At 46.3% G+C, this 23,328-nt stretch overlaps 2 protein-coding genes across 2 annotated transcripts; both read right to left on the reverse strand.

Annotated features, from left to right (window-relative positions):
* Positions 1-4,124: 4,124 nt before the first annotated feature.
* LOC109732923 (amino acid permease 6-like) lies at positions 4,125-10,599 on the reverse strand. Its single transcript, XM_020292128.3, has 5 exons — positions 10,137-10,599; positions 9,967-10,060; positions 8,440-8,794; positions 6,368-6,595; positions 4,125-4,547 (listed from the first exon to the last, which is right to left on the reverse strand). The coding sequence occupies exons 1-5, from the start codon at positions 10,408-10,410 to the stop codon at positions 4,125-4,127; spliced, it is 1,374 nt and encodes a 457-aa protein (XP_020147717.1). The 5' UTR covers positions 10,411-10,599.
* A 6,987-nt stretch (positions 10,600-17,586) lies between these two features.
* LOC109732922 (uncharacterized) lies at positions 17,587-23,146 on the reverse strand. Its single transcript, XM_020292126.1, has 2 exons — positions 22,123-23,146; positions 17,587-17,687 (listed from the first exon to the last, which is right to left on the reverse strand). Exons 1-2 carry the CDS (start codon positions 23,144-23,146, stop codon positions 17,587-17,589), a joined length of 1,125 nt encoding a protein of 374 aa, XP_020147715.1.
* Positions 23,147-23,328: the final 182 nt, after the last annotated feature.

Below are 23,328 nucleotides of genomic sequence, written 5' to 3' on the forward strand. Positions count from 1 at the left end.
CTCACCCTTGTCCGACTCCTTTTCCTTCTCCTTGGGTTGTTTCTCTCGGAACTGCTGGATCAGGAACCGACACTGTCGAGTGGTATGTTTAGGGTAAATGAAATTACCCTCTTCATTTTTCTTGGTGTGAATGTGGCATGGTAAATCCAACACATCATTTCCATCTTGATCTTTCACTTTCTTGGGGTTCCAGGGCCCTTTGGGCTTCCCCTTGAACTTTCCTTGAGCCACAACTAAAGCCTCACCGGGAGCAGCTGGCTCGGCCTTGCGCTTCTGCTTCCAACTGGAATTCCCTCCCCCGCTTTCTTGGGCGGTTGTTTTGTGTTTGCCACTCCGGAGAAGGTCTTCCTCTTCACCATTAGCGTACTTGGTGGCGATCTCCATCATCCGACTCAGGGACATATCTCCCGTCCGACCGAATTTCAGATTCAACTCTCGATACTTAACACCCTCCTTGAAGGCACATACTGCTTGGTGATATGACACATTCTCCACTGTATGGTGCAATGTGATCCATCTCTGGATATAATCTCTCAATGTTTCATTCGGTTTTTGCACGCAGGACTGCAACTATGTTAACCCTACTGGTCGTTTGCATGTACCTTCAAAGGTTCTAACAAACACTCGGGCAAGTTCCTCCCAACTATATATGCTGCCGGGCGCTAACTGGTTCAACCATGCTCTGGCTGAGCCTTCCAGCATCAGAGGGAGGTGTTTCATGGCCACTTCATCATTGCCGCCGCCGATCTGTACAGCCACTCGGTAGTCCTCAAGCCAAGTGTCAGGCTTGGACTCACCAGTAAACTTGCTAACTCCAGTCGCCAGCCTGAAGTTGGGAGGAATCACTGCAGCCCTGATGGCTCTGCTGAAACACTCTGGTCCTGAAACGTGCACTCTGTTGCCAGTCGGATAATCTCTGTCATGGCCTTCCCTGTGAGCTCTGTTCCTGCCGACCAAACCTTGAACGAGAATAGATCTCGCGTCAAAGCCTGGCTCCCTGGGGTCGACTGGAATTCTTCGCCCGCCACTGTGAGGACGTCTGTCATCGTGCTGCCGAGGCACGAATGACCCACTCTTCGGGGGAGGCGTGGGCACTCGACGACGATCATCATGGTCGAGTCGGTGATCATACTGCTCACGACTTCTGTACTGATCTCGCCGGTCCCCACGTCCCTCACGCCGCGGGGGCGATCTTGGGCTGTGAGCCGACTGAACTGTGTCTGCCATCACAGATCTGCTATGAATCCTATTCCGCGACTGAGATACTGTTGTGTTCTGCTCTCCTGCTGCCCGGAGTAAAGCCCGGATCTGCATCAGACCTCTACCAGCTTCCAACTGGGAAGGCTGAATCGACTCTGCTATTCGGGATGCAGCCATAAGATTCTGGATCGGAGTTCGGTATACCTGAGTTGGAGGCGGAAAGAGCTGTCGTCGACTGGACTCAGGAAGCCGCTGCCGAGCACGCTCGTCGAGTGCGTGCTGGAGGTTCTCCAGTCGAGTGCGCTCAGCCAAGTTGGCCAGGCGCACCTCCTCCAAGGCCCGGGCCTCGGGGGTTTCTCCAACGATAGGAGTGTGAAGTGCATCCATATTGCGGCGGCGGAGCTCTTCCCTCTGCTGCGAAGAAAGAGGCTCGGGGCGGTACTCCTCGTGAGCACGCGACGGATCGCCACCGCCATCGCCACCGTCGTCACGAGGGAAGCCAGGAGGACTGCGTGGTCCATTGACCATCAAGACTTCCGCCGCGGGGTCACTGCTGTCGCATTCGGATGCGGTCTCGACGGAGCCAGTTGACAGGTCGAACAGGCCGTAGAGAGTTTCGTCGGGCTCGATTGCCGCGACTTGTCGGGTGGCCGACTGGCGGGCCACCGCGTGCCTCACCCACCGCTGGAGCCGCGACCGACCAGAACGCTTGCGCCGGCGAACAGCGGGGAACGAGGACGCCACAGGAGCCGACCGATATTGGGTCGACGACTGCCGAAGAAGGACGCCGCGGACGCACGCGCGAAAGTGCGTCGCCCCGCGGATGGGGAATGCCTCCACGTCGAGTGGAGCCTCCTGAAGCCAGGCGGAGTCGTCGGCGACGAAAACGAGCGCGCCGAGACGGAGCTCGCAAGCCTCAGCCATTCCTCCGCCGGAAACCATGACGATGGGAATCGGAAAAAATTGCAACCTCACCAAAAAGTCGCTAAGACACCTGCCCAAGGTGGGCGCCAATTGTCGTGGTTCTAAGTCTGACAGTGGAATGGGGGGTAGGTATGAGGAGGCAAGATCCTAGCTATGGCGAAGTTGTACACACGAGTTTTACCAGTTCAGGCCCTTCTCAGAAGAAGTAACAGCCCTACGTCTCGGAGCCCGGAGGCGGTCGACTGGATTATGAATGTGTGTGTTACAGGGGTGCCAACCCTTGTGCCAGTGGAGGGGGTGGCTTATATAGAGCGCGCCAGGACCCCGGCCAGCCCACGTTACAAGGGGTTTAAGGTACATAAAGAGGGGGGCGTTACTAGTAGCGCTAGTAATAAATAGACATAAAGACCATTAAATCTATGAAGCAAAAACGTCCGACCGTTGCAGTACGGAGTGGCTTTAGATCTTCTGGATGTCGAGTGATAGTCTTCATGGTCGAGTGACTTCGAGTCTTCCGAGTGGAATGCTTCGTGGTCGAGTGGATGCTGACTTCTCCTCGAATGCTTCTGTTTTTAGGGTGATGTCCTAGGGGAGGGTGTCTAGGTCAAGCCTATGACCCTACCCTAGGTACATAGCTTCATCAGCCATGGCGTGCACTACTGGAGAGGGAGGCGCACGACTATTTCACCCACACAATCGACATTGATTTTTCGTCCCTCCCCCAACCAATGAGTGTGTAAGGGTATCAAGTAACGCTTTAATTGGGTGACAACTCCTCCTCTTCAACTATCTCGGACACTTTATCAATTAATATTTTTGTCCTAGTTTTTGCAGTGTAAAGGATATAGCCAAAGCACGCAACTAAGGGCAACTCTAACCGTCCCTCAAAAGTCTACTCAAAAGTTTTGCACATGGACTTGTCAAAAGCAATAGCAGTTCCACACATACATGCCACCACTACTCTGATTCTCATCCATCATATTGCACAGAGCAAAGAATAAGTAAACTTCTCAAGTCACCTAAGTTCATTAGTAGGGTCATCACTTACATCCATCATATTCCACATAATAGTGATTGCCACACAATACTAAGCACCTAAGTTTAATGTGCTACTACTACATAGAACCGAGATACCATAAGATAGTCACTCATTAGTTGAATTGCAAGTGGACTAGTGAGATCCTCCTCCAGATGTACAGTTGTTTCCAACAACGTTCTCACAATCATTGCTACCTCCATAATTTTCATTATTGATGTGGTCGTCCATTGCGTTGTCCTCCAAGCTATTTGTGATGAACACGTGTTTCCTACAAAGCCAAATACATCACTAATGAGAAGCAACATTAGAAGGAGTAAGAGATGATGAACAACATGTAGAGACCAAATGAGCAAAAGTTAGATCATAGCCAGCACAGATCCCATAAGCAACACACTAGCTGCATCAGCCACTAATTTAAATACATAGGCAAAACAAAGCAATAACTACAAGAGGCTGGCACCATCATGCAAACAATTATACAATGCAAGGAACACGATCTACTGCAATGAGTTTTTTTTTGCAATAAATATAAAATCATTGCAATTACGTACTTATTGCAACAAAGTAGAATTTTGTTACATTATAAGTTGTGTATTCGGAAATTTCATCATGCGTTATTGTGTAGGTCTTTGATAATTATGGTACCGAAACCAAATTTGAAGGAAGATGACCAAAATGCCAGTCAAAATTTACTTAGCTGTTTCCAATAGAAAAAGATGACTAGCTTGCTAGCAATACACAGTACAGACCAGATACCAAATCAGGTCCATATTATCAGGAATAAGCGTACTGTACACATGAAGCGTACTGTACACAGGTCATTGTAATAATGAAGGACATAAGCTCGTTGGAATATGCTTGTGTAGCAACTCGTATTAATTTTCCTTGGAGTTGCAACGCACAGGAAAAAGTATTTTCATGTGGGATACTGGCTCACCTCAAGGTGCGACGACCGGCCCTTCTAGTCGGCAGTTTTGAAAATTGTGGCTCCTTTCATCTTTGTCACTATGTCCAGAACCGACGCACTGCCCATGAAGATGGAGAGCGCCAGGCAGAGCATGCTCAAGGTATGTAGCAGCCACCACCGCGAATCCCTACACCCTATCTTGAGCCTTGTCAGGTGCATGCTTACAGGGAAGTAGACCGAAAGCGGCCAAAAGCCAACAGCTCCAATTAACCCTAAAACTGGGTTGAAGAATGGCATCAACGTTGCCACCAGCGTCGTGAAAATTATTATCCCTGTACGTAGCACCAGTTTCATGAAGGATAGCCGTATGAGCCAGCCCATCACATAAAGATCATAGCCAGTGGTTACAAAATATGAGGCTGGCCACATATGGGCTACGTAAGTCTCCATCCTGGCGAAAATGGGCTGCGCGAAGACCTGCACAGAGGAGACCAACATACATGGATAGCTTGTCATGACAGAAGCAATAAATTAGCTATTTGATTTATATTCAGTAACATGTAATATACCATGACAAAAGACCAATATTGACATAACTTTTCCTTATTGTACAAACATCCAGTAGAAGGAATGCAAGACATGTGCATGAAGTATAAAGAATAGATATCTATGCCAATTCTGCATGTGCATGAATGAGCGTATTGTGCACAGGAAGCAAAATGGTATTGTCATTGCAATAGACATAAAGCAACCTATCATGTCAATACAATATTCTATACTACCATTGTTCCTTAAAACAGGTCACATAAAAAAAGACGGCCACTAAAGAGACTACTGTTGGGGCTACATTTTCATTTATACTAAACATTAGCATGATAAATGAAAGGAATAAATAATGATGAAAGTGAGTGCGATACATGTTTCAGAAATTTCTTATGACTATAAAAAGGAAACAACTGCATTCGTTTACAAGATGGATGCATCTAAAGTCATGAATACAATGCTAAATAACTTTCCGCGTCACGTATTTTGGCCAAAGTTTTTATTTTACATTTTACTGTATGTATAATAAGATCATACGGACATATCAAATTTGATACTATACTAAGGAGACCTTGCTGTGCAAATGTGCGGCAAACTACTTCAATAAATTTTTATATGAACTGTGAGTCATAGAATTTATTTTGCTGCGCACATTTTCTCAATTGTGCTTTTATGATTCAGTGCCTATAATTAGTTAGAGACGGAAGGATTTAATCTCTAGTGAGTCATGACCTATTTCAAGGCAATATGCCTTGAACCAGCATAAATGCATCGACTGCTTAGATATATAATAAAGTGATAAGCAGGGGTAGAATGGAAATGTGTGCATCCATACATGAACAACAATATGGAATTCATAATAACTGAAAGCAATGGAGAAGTGGTTGCTCAGAAAGAATACAAGTTTATAAACATCGAGTAAATGCCAAGCATGATATTTGGTAGGAATAAGTAGTTAGGTGCCAATATGCTGTGTTGTGAGTGCATCACAAAAAGAAAACAAATAAGTTCCACAGGTGAAACAATTAGAGTTGGGAAGCAATGAAATTTCAAATGATTAGTTAGTTGATTTTTGTAGATGGGCATGAGAAAAAAGATCTATGCAAGGGTGGGTGAGGAGTGAATTAATATTTTAGCAATTTTTGCTACACACGAACAATTACATCCCAAATGATGACAAAAAAGCAGATGTAATTATAGAAAGACGGGAGTGAATGCAATCTCAAGGGATTGCAAAATAAGAAAACAATGACTTAAGTATCAATGTGAGAACGGAGGAAGAGAGCACCAAGTAAAGCCATCAGTATTTTAATTTAATCTTTCATAGAGGATTCTAGAAAAATGTTGATGTAAACATAGACCCAGATAGAACCTTTCAAGTCCTGTAAAAAAGGGAGCTACAGATGACAAAGTGTTTCGTCTACCCAGAAAGAACCAATTTAAGAAGCTCAATTAACAAGGGGGCACCCAATCCCAGATCTACCACTGTAGTGGAATGATTCCATTGGCGCTAATCTAGCAGGACATTAAATAATTCTTTATTGTAGCTGAGGCAAATATTTGGTTGAGGAACATGGCCAACAAAATATTTGCATGGTGTATTTTGGCTACCAATAATTGTAAGTGTGCAGGTAAAGGTCTACCAACATCTACCTGCTGATATTATAGAACATACACAAATCTAACAAATCTAACATATACACAGGTCACATTGCTAGTTCAAATAAATGGATGAGATTTGGATAAGCTCTAACCTGGTATGCTCCAATAAAATGGAGAATAACACAAATGTTAGCCAAATGTATTAGCCAAAAAGGCTCGTGGACAGCAGTGCCAGTCAGGATGTTTCCAGATACACTATTTCCGAAGGCTGCGTAGCCAGAGACCCCAAGCAGCATGCAGAAGACTGTGGAAATTGAAAGGCCGTACAATGAGGCCTTCTTCATGGTTTTGTTTTCTGCAGGGGGTGCTTTCAGCGTATCCTGCATGTCAACAAATTTTCAGAATCTTCTATTATACTATTATAAGACAGAAGAAAAGGAACAGCTCAGATTAAGCAAGAACAAATAAAAGCAATTAACGGTTCGGATCTTGACATGTACAAAACAACTAATTTAGAAAGAGTGAGAATTAGACTGCGGCCGTACGTTTGTTCGCTAGAACCCACATGCATGGTCAAAACTGATTAGGAGTTCCTAGAAAGAAAACGGCCAGAAGATTTTTTAATCAAATTAAGAATTTGATTAGGAGATGTCACATAATCATACGATAAACCGTGTCCTGTGTACGTAAGTGGGCTTTTCAAAGCAAAGCCAAGGCCTGTTACCTATCTGGAATTGGCCAGCATGAGGAGGAAGAAAAGTTTGTGAATTTGAAAAGAAAATATCAAAAAAGTTCGCATATTTGAAAATTTTCACATCGTTAAAAAGTTCGTGAATTTGGAAATTGACCTTGAACAGGAAAACTAGTTCGCCTATTAAAAAAGAGTTCACAAAATTGAAAACAATTCGTAGATTTCAAAAAAGTTCATAGATTTGCAAAATAGGTTCATGAATATGAAACAGTTTAGTTTTTTTTAAATGTTCATGAAAATTTTCCATCAATTTGAAAAGAAAAAATTTCAGAAATTTTGAAAAATAAAACTTTGTGGATTAAAAAAACAGTTTGCAAATTAAAAAAACATGGATTAAAAAAATCTCATGAATTTGAAAAACTTCAGGAATACAAAAAAATCCACGAATTTGAAATAAAAATTTATTCAGGAAATTCACAAATTTGAAAAGAATGAATATGGAAAAGTTCATAAATTTAAGAAATTTTCAAGAATTTGAGAAAATAGGAATTTACAAAAATATGAAAAAATCAAAAAATCCGAATTTGGAAAAAGTTCACAAATTTGAAAAATAATAAGGAAAAGCGAAGACAAAAACAACTTGACTGTCTATGCATCACGATGTGTATTTTATTCTAGGGTAGTACTACCATCTGGGTCATCATTCAACAACAAACTCACCAGATCTACTTCTTTTACTGATATGAGAACTAATCATACTTGCTTTGTATTGTGAATTAGCAAAATTATTTTTCCAACATGACTGGAAATTTCTTCGTTCATTTTGCATGTAACCACATAACTACTTTGACCATGTATTTCCGACCTAGAATAAAATAAAAGGTTGCTCCAAGAAATAATGAAATCCATATATGATACTTAGCCATGAAATAACTACACCAAATGCAAAATGGTTTTTGTAATAAAAAACAATTGCTGAAAAAAATGGATGCCACAGCAAAAGAGGAGTAGAGACTCGTGTCCTGTAATAGAAATATTAGTACGACCTGTATAATAGCATTTCTAGTAGGGCTTTGAGCTAATGATAAAAAATGACTCTACCAAGCTAATTAATGTGTTTCCTGTGAATATATAGTGCTAGTTAATGTGTTTCCTGTGAATACAATCATATAAGAATTAACGATGAGGGACAAACTACTAAAAAAACACTAAGCACGGCAATATGTAATAAATTTGCGCGTCTGAATGCCCTAGTCACCACACTGTAATGATGAGGCCCATGGAGAAATAAAGCAATTAAGGTATAATTATGTAGATTTAGTTTTTGGTGAAAGTTTAATTATAAATTATAAAAATATCATAATATGTCGTACTATGTTGGTGTCATTGCTAACCTACCATGAATAAATAGCATGAATTCAGTTGGACATATCAGTTCAGTAGTAAACGTACAGGAGTGCATTCAAAACGAAAAGGTTGTGTTCAGTTGGACATATCAGTTCAGTAGTAAACCTACAGGAGTGCATTACAGACCTGGATTTCGATCTGGACGTCGGCGTACGCATATGTGAATGCTATATTTCCAACGGCAAGGAACACGTTTGTTGCCTTGTCCAAACCTGATCCGGCCACGGCGCCGAAAACAGTGCCGTGTGATTTGTTGTGCGTGGCCCACTTCGCGAAACACAGCCCTAGGCTGATCGTGGAATATATGCATGAAGTGGCGACAGAAAAGAAGGAGAGCCAGCTGATGTTGTGAAGGCTTGGCAGTTGGGACAGCAGAATCTGGACTGCTCCAAATACGATGATGGCGTAAGTGGCAAAGTAGTCACTGCTGGCACATTTACTCCCGTCTCCATGGTGGAGGCAATTAACCTTACGCACCGCACTGCAGAGAAGATAATTGGCTTAGTATTATTTTATTTTATATCTGTCACGTACAAGCAGAAACAAACATGTACGGTTATATGTAAACTTCACATACAAAAAATATGGAATTTTTGTAGCAATCAGATTCGTAAACTGAAAAATCACAAATTTGAATAAACCAGACTGAAGTTTCCTATTCTATATGACCCTGTCAAACATATCGGGAGAAGAAAGAAAAACACAAGAATGGCCGTTGGCCCAGGAGGACGCTGTGTTGGGCCATAATCAATTCGGTATGAGCTAGCTATTGGCCACAATCGCTAAGACATAATGCTTGACAAATTAAACACGCATAGGCGTTTAAGTGTGTATGGGATTCACAAATAACGTCACTAAATGAAATGAAAATAAATCTACAATCAATGATTCTTCCCTCAAAAAAAATCTACAGACAATGATTAAGCCACGTTTGGATCAAATCAAATAAATTAATTGGTCAATAATTCATACTATTAGATTAAAAAATCACCTCATGTTGAACTGACAGATATTGTCAAAACATTTAACACTTATAATAAAAACAACCACGGAAATGCGCAGGCAACACACATTTTTGGCTATCATCAATAGTACATATTATAAAAATAGTGAGGTTGGTACTGAAAAACAATAGCCAAAGTTATGCATGGTGATTGTATCAGATTCTAAAATGACAGATGTAACCATATATAGGAAATCCAGAACTCGCATTAGGTGAACAAAAATCCAACTCATCATTCTACTAAGCTAAAAGCATTTGTTAACATATATTAATTACCTCGGTCAGCACGACTTATTATACTATTGACTTCACACTCATGTCAGCAGGAAAACACGAGTCAGATGTACATGCTGCTTAATTTGTATTTTTCTAAATTGAAATTTTCAAATATCAAAAAATTGGCTGAGTCCTTGAATGGAAGACAATATATGTCTACACATTTCATGCATTCATATCTTTTGTGGCCTGTAAATTTTCCTGATAGAGATACAAGCTTCATGCACTGTGTTAACAAATAACCTAGTAGTTGCAGAAGTCCTATTAGAATAGTGAGTTTTATATTTTTGTCAAGGATGTATAGAACGACCATTTTAATCAGAATTTACACACGCTCACCAAGGGCGAACATGTACAAGTGAAAATATTATTACCTCGCACTGTCACTCGCGGTTATGGTATAGCCCAAAAGGGTGGCCCAAATGCTGGCATACTGAATAAACCCACACCAGAACACATTTCGTGGACCTGCAGGTTAATTTCATAAGTATCATTAGTGTGACTAATGACTAAATGCATAGAGATGACGAATAGGTATTCATACCAAGGTAGCATCGAACAGCATCGATGTACTCCGGATTCACCGTGCCTGTCACTGGATCTGGATACCGGTAACAATCCGCAAGCAGGGCCGACGTAAAGTATGTTAACGCAGCCATGCTAACAAGCACGATCGGCCCGGCTACCCAGCCAAGTTGGGCAAAGGACCACGCCAGTGCTAGAACTCCAGATCCGAGCAAGATTGTTATGACATGCCAAATCGCCGTTAAAACAGTGCCCCTCCTCTCTATCCCTATGTTCATCGGGTTGTCGTCCATGCTGGCGTGCAAATACCTGGCAGTGACTGTTGCTCTATCCTGTAGTACTGCACACAATCAAGTAAAGAACTCAACCACTTGACGAGAGCAGAGCTGCAGGACGCAAAACAACAGAAGCATCAACAAGTAAACTACAAGGTTAGAATACTTACAACTAAACAACTCAAACTGACCAACCCTTCAGAATGCTACCTTCCAACAAGAGCTACACAACATGTTTTATGGAAGTGTAGAACAAGGGCAACTCTTCCATTCTACAAAGAACAAAGATGACATAAGAGATCACTTGGCGAGAAGAGTTGGTGCATTCTGTATGAGAGAAAAAGCATCAGGTTTGGTTCTATATACAAAGGGAATAAACGTTGACTTCCAATCTTCCAGTCCATAGGAAAACAAAGCTTTGACATACATTCCCTTCAACTGCAACCATCACCTGATCTAGGAACGAAGAGAACAACATTCATGTTTTATCCTAGATGATTTCACCCTTATACACATTTTATATAACAACACGATCTAGGAAGGAAGACAACAACATTGACGTTTTATACTAGAAGATTTCACCCTTATACACGGTTTATATAAAAAGGTTAGACCAAATAGAAATCGGGAAAAGATTTTGCAGATCGAACATACAGCACGGAGACAAAAAAAGAAACTGTGTTTCTTTTGCTTGTTTTTCTTCATTCGGAGACAGAAAAATAAAGAGGGAAGGGATCAAGTCATGCCACAGATCGAAATCAAACCACTTGACAAGAGCAGAGCCGCAGGACGCAAAGCAACAGAATCATCATAGGAACATACAACACGGAGATCAAAAAAAAAAACTACGCACTTTCTTTGCTTGTTTTCTCATTTAGACAGATAAAGAGGGAGCGGATACGCTCATATAACAAGAAATAAAACTTGCAAAACAGAAAGAAGAAGTTGAGACTCCAAGAAACTTCATCTGATGAGAGCCACAGATCGAAATCAAAAACCACCAGGGGAGAGGAGAAACTTCATAGGAGGACGAAAGACCTCAAGGAAAGACCATCATTTTAGAAGAGCAAAAACTTGAAGTCAAATCGAAGCCACATGCCTCTTGCCTGCCTGCCTAGATGGAGAATGTAGCTAGTCCCTGATGCAATCTGCGTCGGGACACTTCGAAAGAACCCTAGATCGAGAATGCAAGGGGGGAAGAGAGTGCAGCTCGTCTTGCCTCGGACGCTCCCCTGCGCCCACAAACCCCAGTCCCCTCTTCTTATTCCAGGGGGAGGACAGTAAGGTAAAACCACATCGGCGCTATCACCCATGGACGGCTGTGATTCATGAAGGCAAGTTTGGACGGGCGGGATGGCCCAAATCAGCAGGACCAACACTGATATTGACGTACCCAACCAGTGCAGCTTCAAGACTTGACGAAAGAAAGGGTCCAAGGAGGACGAAAGAAGAAAGTAGAGTAATCATGCACGACAATTTAGGCATTAAGGTGCCCAGTGCTTCATTTGGCGCGTCATTTATTGCCCATACTCATGCAGCCGAGTTGCCGATTGCCCTCCCTGGCTAGCTCAATCGCCTGCGTGATGCATGCTCACGTGCCCACGGATCACGCCTGCATGGTTTAATCTCCTCTCGTTACGGCTAGAATTTAATTAGTACTAGTACTACTACTTCGGAATTAGGGCCCACGGACGAAACTATAAGCGAGAAGGCTTATCAGCAGCCCTAATTCAACCCTAAATTCTGGCATATGATCGGACGAGACGGAAAAAACATCTAGCTGGACAGCTAGCACCATGCATGCATGCTTGGATGCACGGCGATAGGCATGACGACCGAAGTAGCAAATGGTGCAGTGCGTGGGTGGCAGCGCGTCTGCCGGCCCCTCCGCAGCGCTGTACCGTAGTTTCCAAATATGTGCGATGGAGTAGCGATGCAGCTTTGGCTCTCGCAGATGGCATTCAAACTCTAGCATCTCTTCCCTGTGCAAGACAATCATCAAACAGCCGGTGGACGAAGAGCGCTCGGGCGCGCGCGCTTGGTCATGGTACCAGTGCCAGGCCATTATTGTGGAGAGCCAAGGCATACGTATATAGGTTGTGTATTGCACGGGGGAATCCATTAAATACTAGCATGAATGCAACTTTGAAACGTATACATGATACGCTAGGTACAAAGTTATGAGGCTGGGCGTGGGTCTTCTCATTAACTGCGGCCCGTTCTTTCCACCACAAGCATCCCGGTCAGCACCAGCCCACGGGTCGCCGGCAGCGTCGACGCCTTGGCGAGGCCGTGTACTTGCAGGAGTGGGAGGGCAATGAGTTCCACGGGCAACCCCGCGGTGGGGCGCATCAGCGGGAGTCGGGCTAGGTTGCGTGGCATAGGTACGTAGGACACCCGGTAGCCGCCGTGCGACGTGAGGGGGTGTTTGGTTCAGAAGTCCTAGGACTTTTTCTAGTCCCAGGGACTAATCAAAAAAGACTCTCTAGTAGAGTCTTTTTCTAGTCCCTGTAAAAAAAGTCCCTCCCGTTTGGTTCCTAGGGACTTTTTAGGGACTTTTTCTAGTCTCTGGGACTAAAAAGTCCCTGAACCAAACACCCCCTGAGTCGCTCAGTGAGAACGTGAATCACGTGGAGACAACCACGCACAGCGGCGAGGTTTATGGACCTGGCGTCCATGGCGAGATCAGTAGCGAGGTTGATTTGCGGGCCGGTGAGGCGAGACGAAACGGAGCCGAGAGCGATCAGTATGGAGTCGGTCCGGCCGGGGACTGTCAGACGCGGTGGTCGTGCAGATTGAGGCGTGAATTTGCTGGGCTCTGTAAAGGCCACTGTCAGCGCTGCAGCCACACCAGGCAAGGAACGGGCCTCGCCACCAGCTCGGCCCATCAGGCAGAAGCGGCCCAACAGCAAGGTCAGCGGGCCAGAGTGGGTGTGACACCGCACCAACTACTTAAGGCGATTTCACCCACAAGCGCTAGGTATCCAGTGGATGACGGCAGAACCGGCGGCGGCTCTCTTTCCCTTTCCATTCTTCCCCAATTCATGTATCCGTGATTGTAATCCTAATTGCCACCAGATTCGTGAGGAATTGCAATAGATCGAGAGATATATCACTGGGTTGCTTACATCTGGTATTCAGAGCCATAGATCCACACCCTGGCGCATCTGATCGAAACAAGGCTACAGAAATCGATCAAGGATCGAATCGGCGACATGGATCCATCCTTCAAGGACTACTTCGACAAGCTCACCAGCTCCCTCGACGCGATCCACTCCGATATCCGCTCCCACACCACCAAGTTGGACGATCTGGGCCAGTGGCGCCCCGATCTGGAGCGGCGTGTGGATCAGCTCTCCGCGGCGGTCGCCGAACTTCAAGCGCGACCTACTACCACCACCACCAGCGCCACTGTGTGACCACGTCGGCACCAGCAAGCGCGCGGAGGGCAACGCCCTCGGGTCGATTGACCACGGCATCGACGTTCTTCCACAGGGCCTGGCACCGGCGTTCGCGTCGGTGGCCACCCCGGCCAACGGTCAGTCACAACCCCCCGTCCCATCTACCATCGCATCTCCATACGCGCATGCCAGTCAGATCCTCGCGGGGATTGGTCAGGCTCACCCATCGATTGATATCCATGAGAAATATTGGGTCCCGATGGCCTCACTGAATTTCTCTGGCTCTGCATCGGTGTGGTTGCAATCGGTGCAGAGGAAGTTAACTGAGTTTGATTGGGAGTCATTCTCGTCACTTTTGTGTACGAGATTTGGCCGCGACCGTCACCAGCTCCTAATCCGCCAGTTTTATTCTCTATCACAGAAAACAACTGTAGCTGAGTACATTGAGCAATTTGAGCTGATTATCATTCATCTATCTGCATATTCTGAATCCATCCACCCTTACTATTATCTTACTCATTTTGTCGAGGGACTCCGACCCGACATCCGCGCGGTGGTACTGGTGCAGCGGCCACCCGACCTCGACACCGCATGCGCCTTGGCGTTACTCCAAGAGGAGGTGGCAGATGGCGCCTCGCGGGAGCGCGCGCGTACGGGCGCAGCGCGTGGCATCGCCCCGGACTGGAGCCACCGCGGCGGCACGGGCGTGCCCATGGCACTTCCACCACCGCCACCCCAAGGACGACCGCTGACGACGCCGACAGCCACGGATCGGCGCGCGGTGGAAGCCAGCCGTGCAGACATCACCAAGCTCAAGGCACTGCGAGAATATCGCCGTGCAAAGGGTCTCTGTTTCAAGTGCGGGGAGCGCTGGGGACAGGACCACAGCCGCCCTACCAGCGTCCAGCTCCACGTCCTCGAGGAACTCCTCGAGCTGTTCGGCCTTGACTCTGACGGCGACTCCCCAAGACCACAGCTCGACGACACGTTGGCAGAAACGGCGATGGCAATTTCTCGCCACGCCCTCACCGGTGGCATGTCTCCAAAAGCAATTCGTCTTCATGCATGGTTGCAAGGCCATGAGGTGCTACTGTTGGTGGATTCCGGCAGTTCTACATCTTTCATCGACGCGCGTCTCGCGTCTGTGCTGACGGGCGTGTTACCTCTTTGCCGACCCTGCCGCGTCAAGGTTGCAGATGGAGGAGAACTCTGCTGCCTCTCCCACATACCACGCTGCAGTTGGGTGTCCCAAACACACGAATTCATCACTGACATGAAAGTGCTACCCTTGGGCGCGTATGACGCCATCCTCGGCATGGACTGGCTTGAGGAACACAGCCCGATGAGTGTGGACTAGCGGGGCAAACAGTTGCTGATCACTACTCCGCGTGGACCAGCGCAGTTGCGAGGCCATCAAGAGAGCGTTGGCCCTGCCCTGAGATCAACACTTTGCAGCTGCAATCCCTGCAGAAACAAGGCTCTCTGACGCAAGTGGTTCAGCTATATCAAGTCACTGAAGGAGACGAAGTGTACACACCAACACCGGACAATATTCAGAAGGTCATTGATCAGTTTGAGGATGTGTTTGGTGAGCCAACGGGTCTGCCCCCTCGCCGAGATTGTGATCACAGGATACCACTGATGGCTGGAGCACAGCCGGTGAACTTGAGACCGTATAGGCACAAGCCTGAATATAAAGATGAGATTGAAAAGCAAGTACAGGAGATGCTGAAGTCAGGTGTGATTCAGCGCAGCCACAATCCATTCTCTTCACTTGTGATCTTAGTCAAGAAGAAGGATGGCACTTGGCGGCTATGCATAGATTACCGGCAGCTCAACGCCATGACCATCGTGGGCAAGTACCCTGTGCCCATAATAGAAGAGCTACTAGATGAACTGCACGGGGCTAAGTGGTTCTCAAAGCTTGATTTGAGGGCAGGATACCACCAAATTCGACTGGCTGAAGGAGAGGAATTCAAGACTGCCTTTCAAACCCACTCGGGACATTTTGAATTCAAGGTGTTGTCGTATGGTCTGGCTGGTGGACCTGCGACTTTCAACGGTGCTATCACCGGCATACTTCACCCCTTGATGCGTGAGTGTGTTCAGTCCTTCTTCGATGACATACTAGTATTCAGCAAGACGCTGCAAGAGCATGCAGCACATCTCAGCCAAGTCTTTGAACTCCTTCGGCGTGATCAATGGAAGGTGAAACGAAGCAAGTGCAGCTTTGGGCAACAGCGGATAACGTACTTGGGCCATGTTATCAGCGGTGAAGGTGTGGCAACAGATCCCACTAAGGTTGAGGCAGTAGCTGCGTGGCCCACACCTACAAGTGTGAAGGAAGTCAGGCAGTTCTTGGGGCTGGTAGGATACTATCAGCGTTTCGTCCGACAGTTTGGAATCCTAGCTCGACCACTTTTCAACCTCCTCAAGAAGGGGACACCGTTCGTATGGACAGATAACACTGAGCAAAGCTTTCAAATACTCAAACAGGGTCTGATCACAACGCCGGTGCTTGCCCTACCAGATTTTCAGAAACAGTTCACAGTGGAAACGGACGCATGCAATACAGGAATTGGAGCAATTCTACAGCAAGAAGGGCACCCCATCGCTTTTATGAGCAAGGCACTCTGCCCCAGGTATCAAGGCCTGTCCACATACGAGAAAGAATACCTAGCTGTGATCACTGCCGTTGACCAACGGCCACCATACTTGCAGTCCACGGAGTTCATCACCAAGACGGATCAACGCAGTTTGGTCTACTTACAAGAGTAGAGACTCACTACTCCTTGGCAACAGCGAGCATTCACCAAGCTACTTGGGTTGCAATACAAGATTGTATATAAAAAAGGTGTAGAGAATGGAACCGCAGACGCATTATCTCGCTTACACCACCCAGAGCAGGCCATGGCGATCTCAAGTTGCCATCCAGCATGGCTCGAAGACATCGTAGCGAGCTACAATTCCAACCCTCAAGCACAGCGTCTCCTGGAACAATTGGCAGTCAGACCGGATCTGAAAGGGCGTTTCAGCTTGTCGCAAGGGCTCTTGCGTTTCACAAATCGCATTTGGCTCAGAGGCAGCACTGCGCTTCAGCAGCAGATCATCTCTGCTTTCCATGACAGTCCAGTGGGAGGGCATTCGGGATTTCCAGTCACCTACAAGAGGATTAGGCGCTTGTTCGCGTGGCCAAAAATGAAAACTCATATCCTCCAATATGTTCAATGCTGCCAAATTTGTCTACAAGCTAAAGGAGAGCGAGTGGCTTCGCCCGGGCTTCTTCAACCTCTCCCGATTCCTAACAAGTCATGGGATATGATCACAATGGACTTCATTGATGGCCTCCCACAATCAGGTCAGTACAACTGCATCTGGGTCTTGGTCGACAAAATGACCAAATTCGCACACTTCCTACCGCTTGCCCACCCTTACACTGCTTCTCGTGTCGCTCTGCTATACATGCAACGCATTCACCCCATCCATGGCTTTCCTCAGTCCATTGTTTCTGACTGCGATCCCGTTTTCACTAGCCACTTTTGGCAAGAGCTTTTTCGCCATGCCGGTACCGATCTCCGCATGAGCACTGCTAACCACCCGCAAACCGATGGACAATCGGAGCGTGTGAATCAATGCCTCGAAACATTTCTTCGCTGCTTTACACATTCTTGCCCCAAGCGCTGGAGCCACTGGATTCCTCTGGCGCAATTCTGGTACAATGCAGCACCACATTCAGCCATTGGCATGACTCCATTCATGGCAATGTTTGGCCATGAGCCTCGCCATTGGGGCATCACTGCCACCTCGTCTTGCTCAGTTCCCGCTCTCCAGACCTGGCTGAATGAACGTGCCACGATTCAGGATTTGCTCCAGCAACATCTTCAACGAGCTCGCCTGCGCATGAAACAACATGCAGACAAGAAACGCTCAGAGCGTGTGTTTTAGATCGGCGACAAGGTTTACTTGAAGCTACAGCCGTACGTGCAAACATCGATGGCCAAACGAGCCAACCACAAGCTCTCCTTCCGCTACTACGGGCCGTACTCCATCATCGCCAAGATCAATCCGGTGGCCTACAAATTGGAACTCCCAGCGAACGCAACAGTTCACCCAGTTTTCCATGTATCTCTGCTATGGAAGACCCTACTGCCAGGTACGCCAATTCAACAACAGCTTCCTACCACCACTGATGTGCCTGCAATCCCAGTCCAGGTTCTGGCGTCGCAAACAGGGTGCCATGGTTGAACAGATCCTTGTTCGGTGGTCCGATCCTGCATCACTCAGCGACACTTGGGAAGACAAAGAAGAACTCCAAGCTCGTTTCCCTGCTGCAGAGGCTTGGGGGCAAGCCTCATCGCAAGAAGGAGGGGGTGTCAAGGCCACTGTCAGCGCTGCAGCCACACCAGGCAAGGAACGGGCCTCGCCACCAGCTCGGCCCATCAGGCAGAAGCGGCCCAACAGCAAGGTCAGCGGGCCAGAGTGAGTGTGACACCGCACCAACTACTTAAGGCGATTCCACCCACAAGAGCTAGGTATCCAGTGGATCACGGCAGAACCGGCGGCGGCTCTCTTTCCATTTCCCTTCTTCCCCAATTCGTGTAGCCGTGATTGTAATCCTAATTGCCACCAGATTCGTGAGGTATTGCAATAGATCGAGAGATATATCACTGGGTTGCTTACAGGCTCCTTGGAGGTGCTCGTGCATATGAGAAATGCATAGTTGCTGGTCCATGCATGGTTTGGGTCGCAGGAGCGAGTCATCCGCATGTGGGAGTTCGCCCTCTACTGTGGGTAGTCTGAGACACGCTACACGGAAGTGGGCGTTGTCGATGTTGACCCCACTCGGTGGACCGACGAGGACCCGTGAAGGCGTTCGGCTCGTGTGCTCGGTGCGAACTGATGATGATCCGGCTGGTGCTGAAGTCGACGTGTGGTAGATCAGATCGCGATGGTCGTGTGGACGCGTGTGCGTTTGCATCTGGAAGTGGTCCTCGTATCGGCTCCGGCGCACGATGTGTCGCAGAAGCCCGAAGCACGATGTAGCCGTTGCCTGCCATGGCTTTTGCATGTACTCCTATTGGCTGCACCCGTGTTAGATGTGCGCAGGAGGGCTAGCTGCTGCTTGACAGCGCGTGGGTGCCGGAGAACGTGCGGGGCCTGTGGTCGATGGTGACTGGTGCGGGCCGCCCGAGTCGATCCTGTGGAGACGCCGCGACCTTCAGTTTTGCGCGCTGTTGTTGGGTTTGCGCCGTCGGGGGCAAAGCTCGGAGCCGACGGATGTGGAACGGCTCGGTGATTTTGACCAAAAGTCTGCTGATTTCCTTACGGTGTAAGGGTTCGTCGAATTTGTTTGTTCCTATAATAGAACCAATCTATTAGTTTTTTTCTTCAAAAAGAAGGATTACCCTTGATCTCGTGTTGCATTAAAATGATGCATACAACGTAGTTCGATACAGAAAGAACTGAAATAAAATAAAAATTGTCATAATCGATAAAAGTAGAACAAGACGACTATACATTTATCCTATTGTTGGACCGTCGTACAAACCGCTTGTTAGTATCCCGTGCTATCGTCTCCCAACAGTTGCACCAATATGTCATATACTCCTTGACTTTCACATGGCTGAGTAACGACCACGTACATATTTAGCCAGTTGCCTGGTAGATGACCTGCAAAAAAATACGATATTTTGTTTGTTGAAAATCATGTTCTCACAGTTTCATATAGCCCAAAGTAATGCACACACTCCGATGTGACTATCATCGCTGTTTTAGGCTCTACCCTATTTGCACATGTCTTAAATAAAGTGACAATGCTATTGGGAGGAGTGACATTAAATGACACATGTAATGTAAGACACAGTAACTTGGCTAGTGGGCATTTAAGAAAAGATGTGGATAGATTTATCTTGATCACAGAAGCAACACTGTTTACTACAATATCAATAAGCAAAAGAATGAAGTGCTATAAGATTTACTTGCATGAAAAAGGTAGTATAAGATTGAATACCACGCTCTTCCAGTAATGTGAACACCACTATTTCGAAACATATCATATCGAGCAGCAATGTTAAATGGACAACTATAACCTTGTATAATGGAGCGAGCCCCAATGCTAGGATTGTATTACTTGTTAGTTCTTAGTTACCTATGAAGAGGGGAAAACACATAAATGTTCTGTAAATATCAAGCAAAGTTGTTACTCTAAAGTATGGACTTATATTAGTAACATGGCCAACTGATATAACAATATGTGCTGAAGACAAACAAATCAGCTTTAAACTTCAAGCATGCCGATTGTGCTATACTAGTAGAAAAAGGGGCTTTTGTCCCGGTTGGTAAGGCCCTTTAGTCCCGGTTTTTGAACCGGGACTAAAGGGTCGTTCGTTACTAATGCCTCTCCCCTTTAGTCCCGGTTCTTACACGAACCGGGACTAAAGGCCGCAGCCACGTGGAGCTCCACCTCTAGTCCCGGTTGGTAAGGAAATTTTATGATTTTTTTGAATTTTTTTTTGATTTTCAAATTTCTGAATTATTTTAACCTCTAATCTCTAATCATCACCCCTCATCACTGCTCAATTTATCCTCTAATCTCTAATCACCCCTCATCATTCCAAATCATCTAACTTTCCGAACGGTCACCCATCCTCCCACTCCCCAGCCTGAGCACGCTTAACTTCCGGGTTCTATTCTCCCTCGTTTCCAAGTCTGCACTTGTTGTTTTCCTGACAATAGTAAGATGTCAATCCTATTAACCCTCAGGAATTTTGCTTGAGCATGAAGTGACACATTTCACTGTTTGAGTTTGAAACTATTGTTTTAAAAAACAATAATTATTTAGTAACACTAATATTCTTGAATAATTAGTTTGACCATAGTTTGACCACAGTTTGACCAGATTTGACCAAAATTCAAAATAACCGAAATAATTATTTATTAACACTAATATTCTAGAATAATTAGTTTGACCATTGTTTGACCACAGTTTGAAATTTTTTCGATTTTATCCACTCTAGATCTTAAAAGCCCCGTAACTTTTCGAGTAGATGATTTTTCATATAAAAAACTTTTTCATCCGAGTTCGTATGCAAAAGTTATGCCCATTTTACAAATTCCAGAGAGATTTTGCAAATAAAGTCGAAATTCATATTTGTTAATTTTCCCAACAACTAGACCACATATCACATGGGAAACTTATTTTATTTTATTTTTTTGACATTTCCATCATTTTCTTTTGTTTTTTCTAAAACTGAAAAGGCGCTCGGGGGGGGGGGGGGGGGGTAGAGTTTGAAAATGGGACATTTAGTACCGGTTCGTGCCATGAACCGGTACTAATGCCTCAAAGCCCATTAGTACCGGTTGGTCGCACCAACCGGGACTAATGGGCATCGCACCCTTTAGTCCCGGTTCGTGGCACCAACCGGGACTAAAGGGCCCAGGTGAACCGGGACTAATGCCTTAGCCGCATGAACCGGGACGAATGCTCACATTAGTCCCGGTTCGTGACTGAACCGGGACTAATGTGAATACTGCCCTGTGACCAAAGCCCTGTTTTCTACTAGTGCTACCAACTTCACAATTATCTGTTTCAAGATAGTTTATTCATGTATTTTGTTTATTCAAATTCAACCTGCTATGTAACACTATAGCTATGCACTAACATTATACTGGCATACGATTCTTATACACCTCAGCAAGGATGAAACAATTATATTTAGTTCAATTATTACACGAACCATTTCAGAATCTTTGTATTCATTCTTTTATTCTACAAATCAAAGAATAAACTAGTTTTTCGCTAACTTTGACTCAAACCAAATACAAATAATAGTAATGACATGAGTAAATAAGGGAAACGTTGCAACAACTTTCTTTAGGAAGGGAAACCCCAAATCATGGCAAAATAGAACACCGACACCCATTGATTATTGAAGCAAAACTAATGAAATAACAAACATAAAAAGGAAACTAGCTATGACTTATGAAATCAAGATCATAAACGTCACAAACAATTACACCACACAAGTATCAGAACAAAACACTTGAAAACAACAGTATATCTGTATATGTTCGAGAATTCTTCAAGCGATTATAATACAACAGTACTTTAGATTGTTGTTTAATACGTACAAAAAGACGTGGAAGACACGCGCTCAACCAATTATATATAGAAAATGGCTTAGATTTTTGTACCTGTATGGTGAAAGTGTGTTGTTATCTGCAGCCGTGTAAACACTTGTGAATGGGTGAAGCACATGTGTGACCCCGGCTTGGGAAAGTTCCTTGCACCTCAATGACCATAGTGAGTCAAGATGCACCATAAAGCGACCGATAGATGTTCTCAAGAACAACACATTAGTGTTTTCAGCAAGCCCTTCAATCGACAGGCTCCTTTCCTCCTCGTCCTCCTCCTCCTCCTCTGTATTCGTATTCAGGGAAAGTAGCTTGTCCAATTGAATAGTTTTTGTGATCGCCCATGAAGCAACGCCATCGCCGTCCGTGTTCCTCTTCCATAGTTGTGCATTGTGGCCCGACAGAAAGAGGAAACCAAGCCCGCCATCCTCTGCCCGCATAACCGAGAAGCTTCGATTGCCGTGGGCGTACATATTCACCGGCACGTCTATCACAGCTAGGCTCTTAGTGCCCAGATTGAACTCAAGAACGGTGGTCGGATGAGCCGGATTCCTAGAAGACGACCAGTAAAGGGAATCCCCGATGAGGACACTTGGAACCGCCGTGACTACAGAAACAGTGGGTGGAATGGGTGCGGAGATGACACTGCCCCATTCACGGGTCTGCGACGAGTAGACGCTGGCGATGACTTGTGTATGCTGCTCGTCGTGGCCTACCATGACCACCTTGAAATGGATGTCTTCTTGGGTACTACGAAGCACCGCCCCGTTCATCGTCTTGAACTTGAACCCTCCAGGAGGATGAGGATGATCGAGGCGGTGCTGGTCGCCTGTGACGGGGTCCCAGACCAGGAGCCCGGGCTGGTAATAGAAGGAGGCAAGGAGGAGGCCGTGGCGGCAGCCGAGGACCATGCAAGGGTACTCGAAGACCGGGAAGGAGAAGCGGACCCGGTTGGGGGGATCGAGCGTAGGGGCGAAGGAGATGTGGCTGTGGCGGTTGGTGCTGGCGGAGTAGTCGGTGAAGAAGGCGCCGAGGAGGGGCGCGTGGCGGCGGTGGCGGGCGCGGAAGCGACGGAGGAGGGCGGGGTCACGGGAGAGGCGGCGCCAGCGCGTGGAGACGAGGGAGGCGCGCGGGAGGGAGCACGGCTCCGGCGGGAGGCGGAGCAGGATCTCGGAGAGGAGGTCGTCGATCTCCATGATCTCGCCCTCCTGATCACTCATGTCGGGCGGAGCAGGTGAGGTCGATCGAGGAGGGTTGGCTGTCGGTTGTGAACTCTACGCGAGGTCAGGTCGTGGAGCTGTTTGATCACAACAGAAAGACGAGGTCTCAACGGGTAAAGCGGCGCATGCCATCCCACGATCTGCTCGTGATGGTTTGGATAGCTAACAGAAAAACTACGTCC

Source organism: Aegilops tauschii, chromosome 6 (genome assembly GCF_002575655.3).
Source record: "Aegilops tauschii subsp. strangulata cultivar AL8/78 chromosome 6, Aet v6.0, whole genome shotgun sequence".
NCBI lineage: Eukaryota > Viridiplantae > Streptophyta > Magnoliopsida > Poales > Poaceae > Aegilops > Aegilops tauschii.

What these genes read in the sequence shown, in the direction of transcription:
- LOC109732923 (XM_020292128.3), bottom strand. Translation starts at nt 10,410, where the DNA reads ATGGACGACAACCCGATGAACATAGGGATAGAGAGGAGGGGCACTGTT. An exon ending in TGCTGTTCGATGCTACCTTG is followed by an intron (nt 10,061 to 10,136) that starts GTATGAATACCT and finishes ATTAACCTGCAG; the next exon opens with GTCCACGAAATGTGTTCTGG. An exon ending in ACCGCGAGTGACAGTGCGAG is followed by an intron (nt 8,795 to 9,966) that starts GTAATAATATTT and finishes TCTTCTCTGCAG; the next exon opens with TGCGGTGCGTAAGGTTAATT.
- LOC109732922 (XM_020292126.1), bottom strand. Translation starts at nt 23,146, where the DNA reads ATGAGTGATCAGGAGGGCGAGATCATGGAGATCGACGACCTCCTCTCC. An exon ending in GTTCTTGAGAACATCTATCG is followed by an intron (nt 17,688 to 22,122) that starts GTCGCTTTATGG and finishes TTTCATGCGCAG; the next exon opens with GCGAGCTCGTTGAAGATGTT.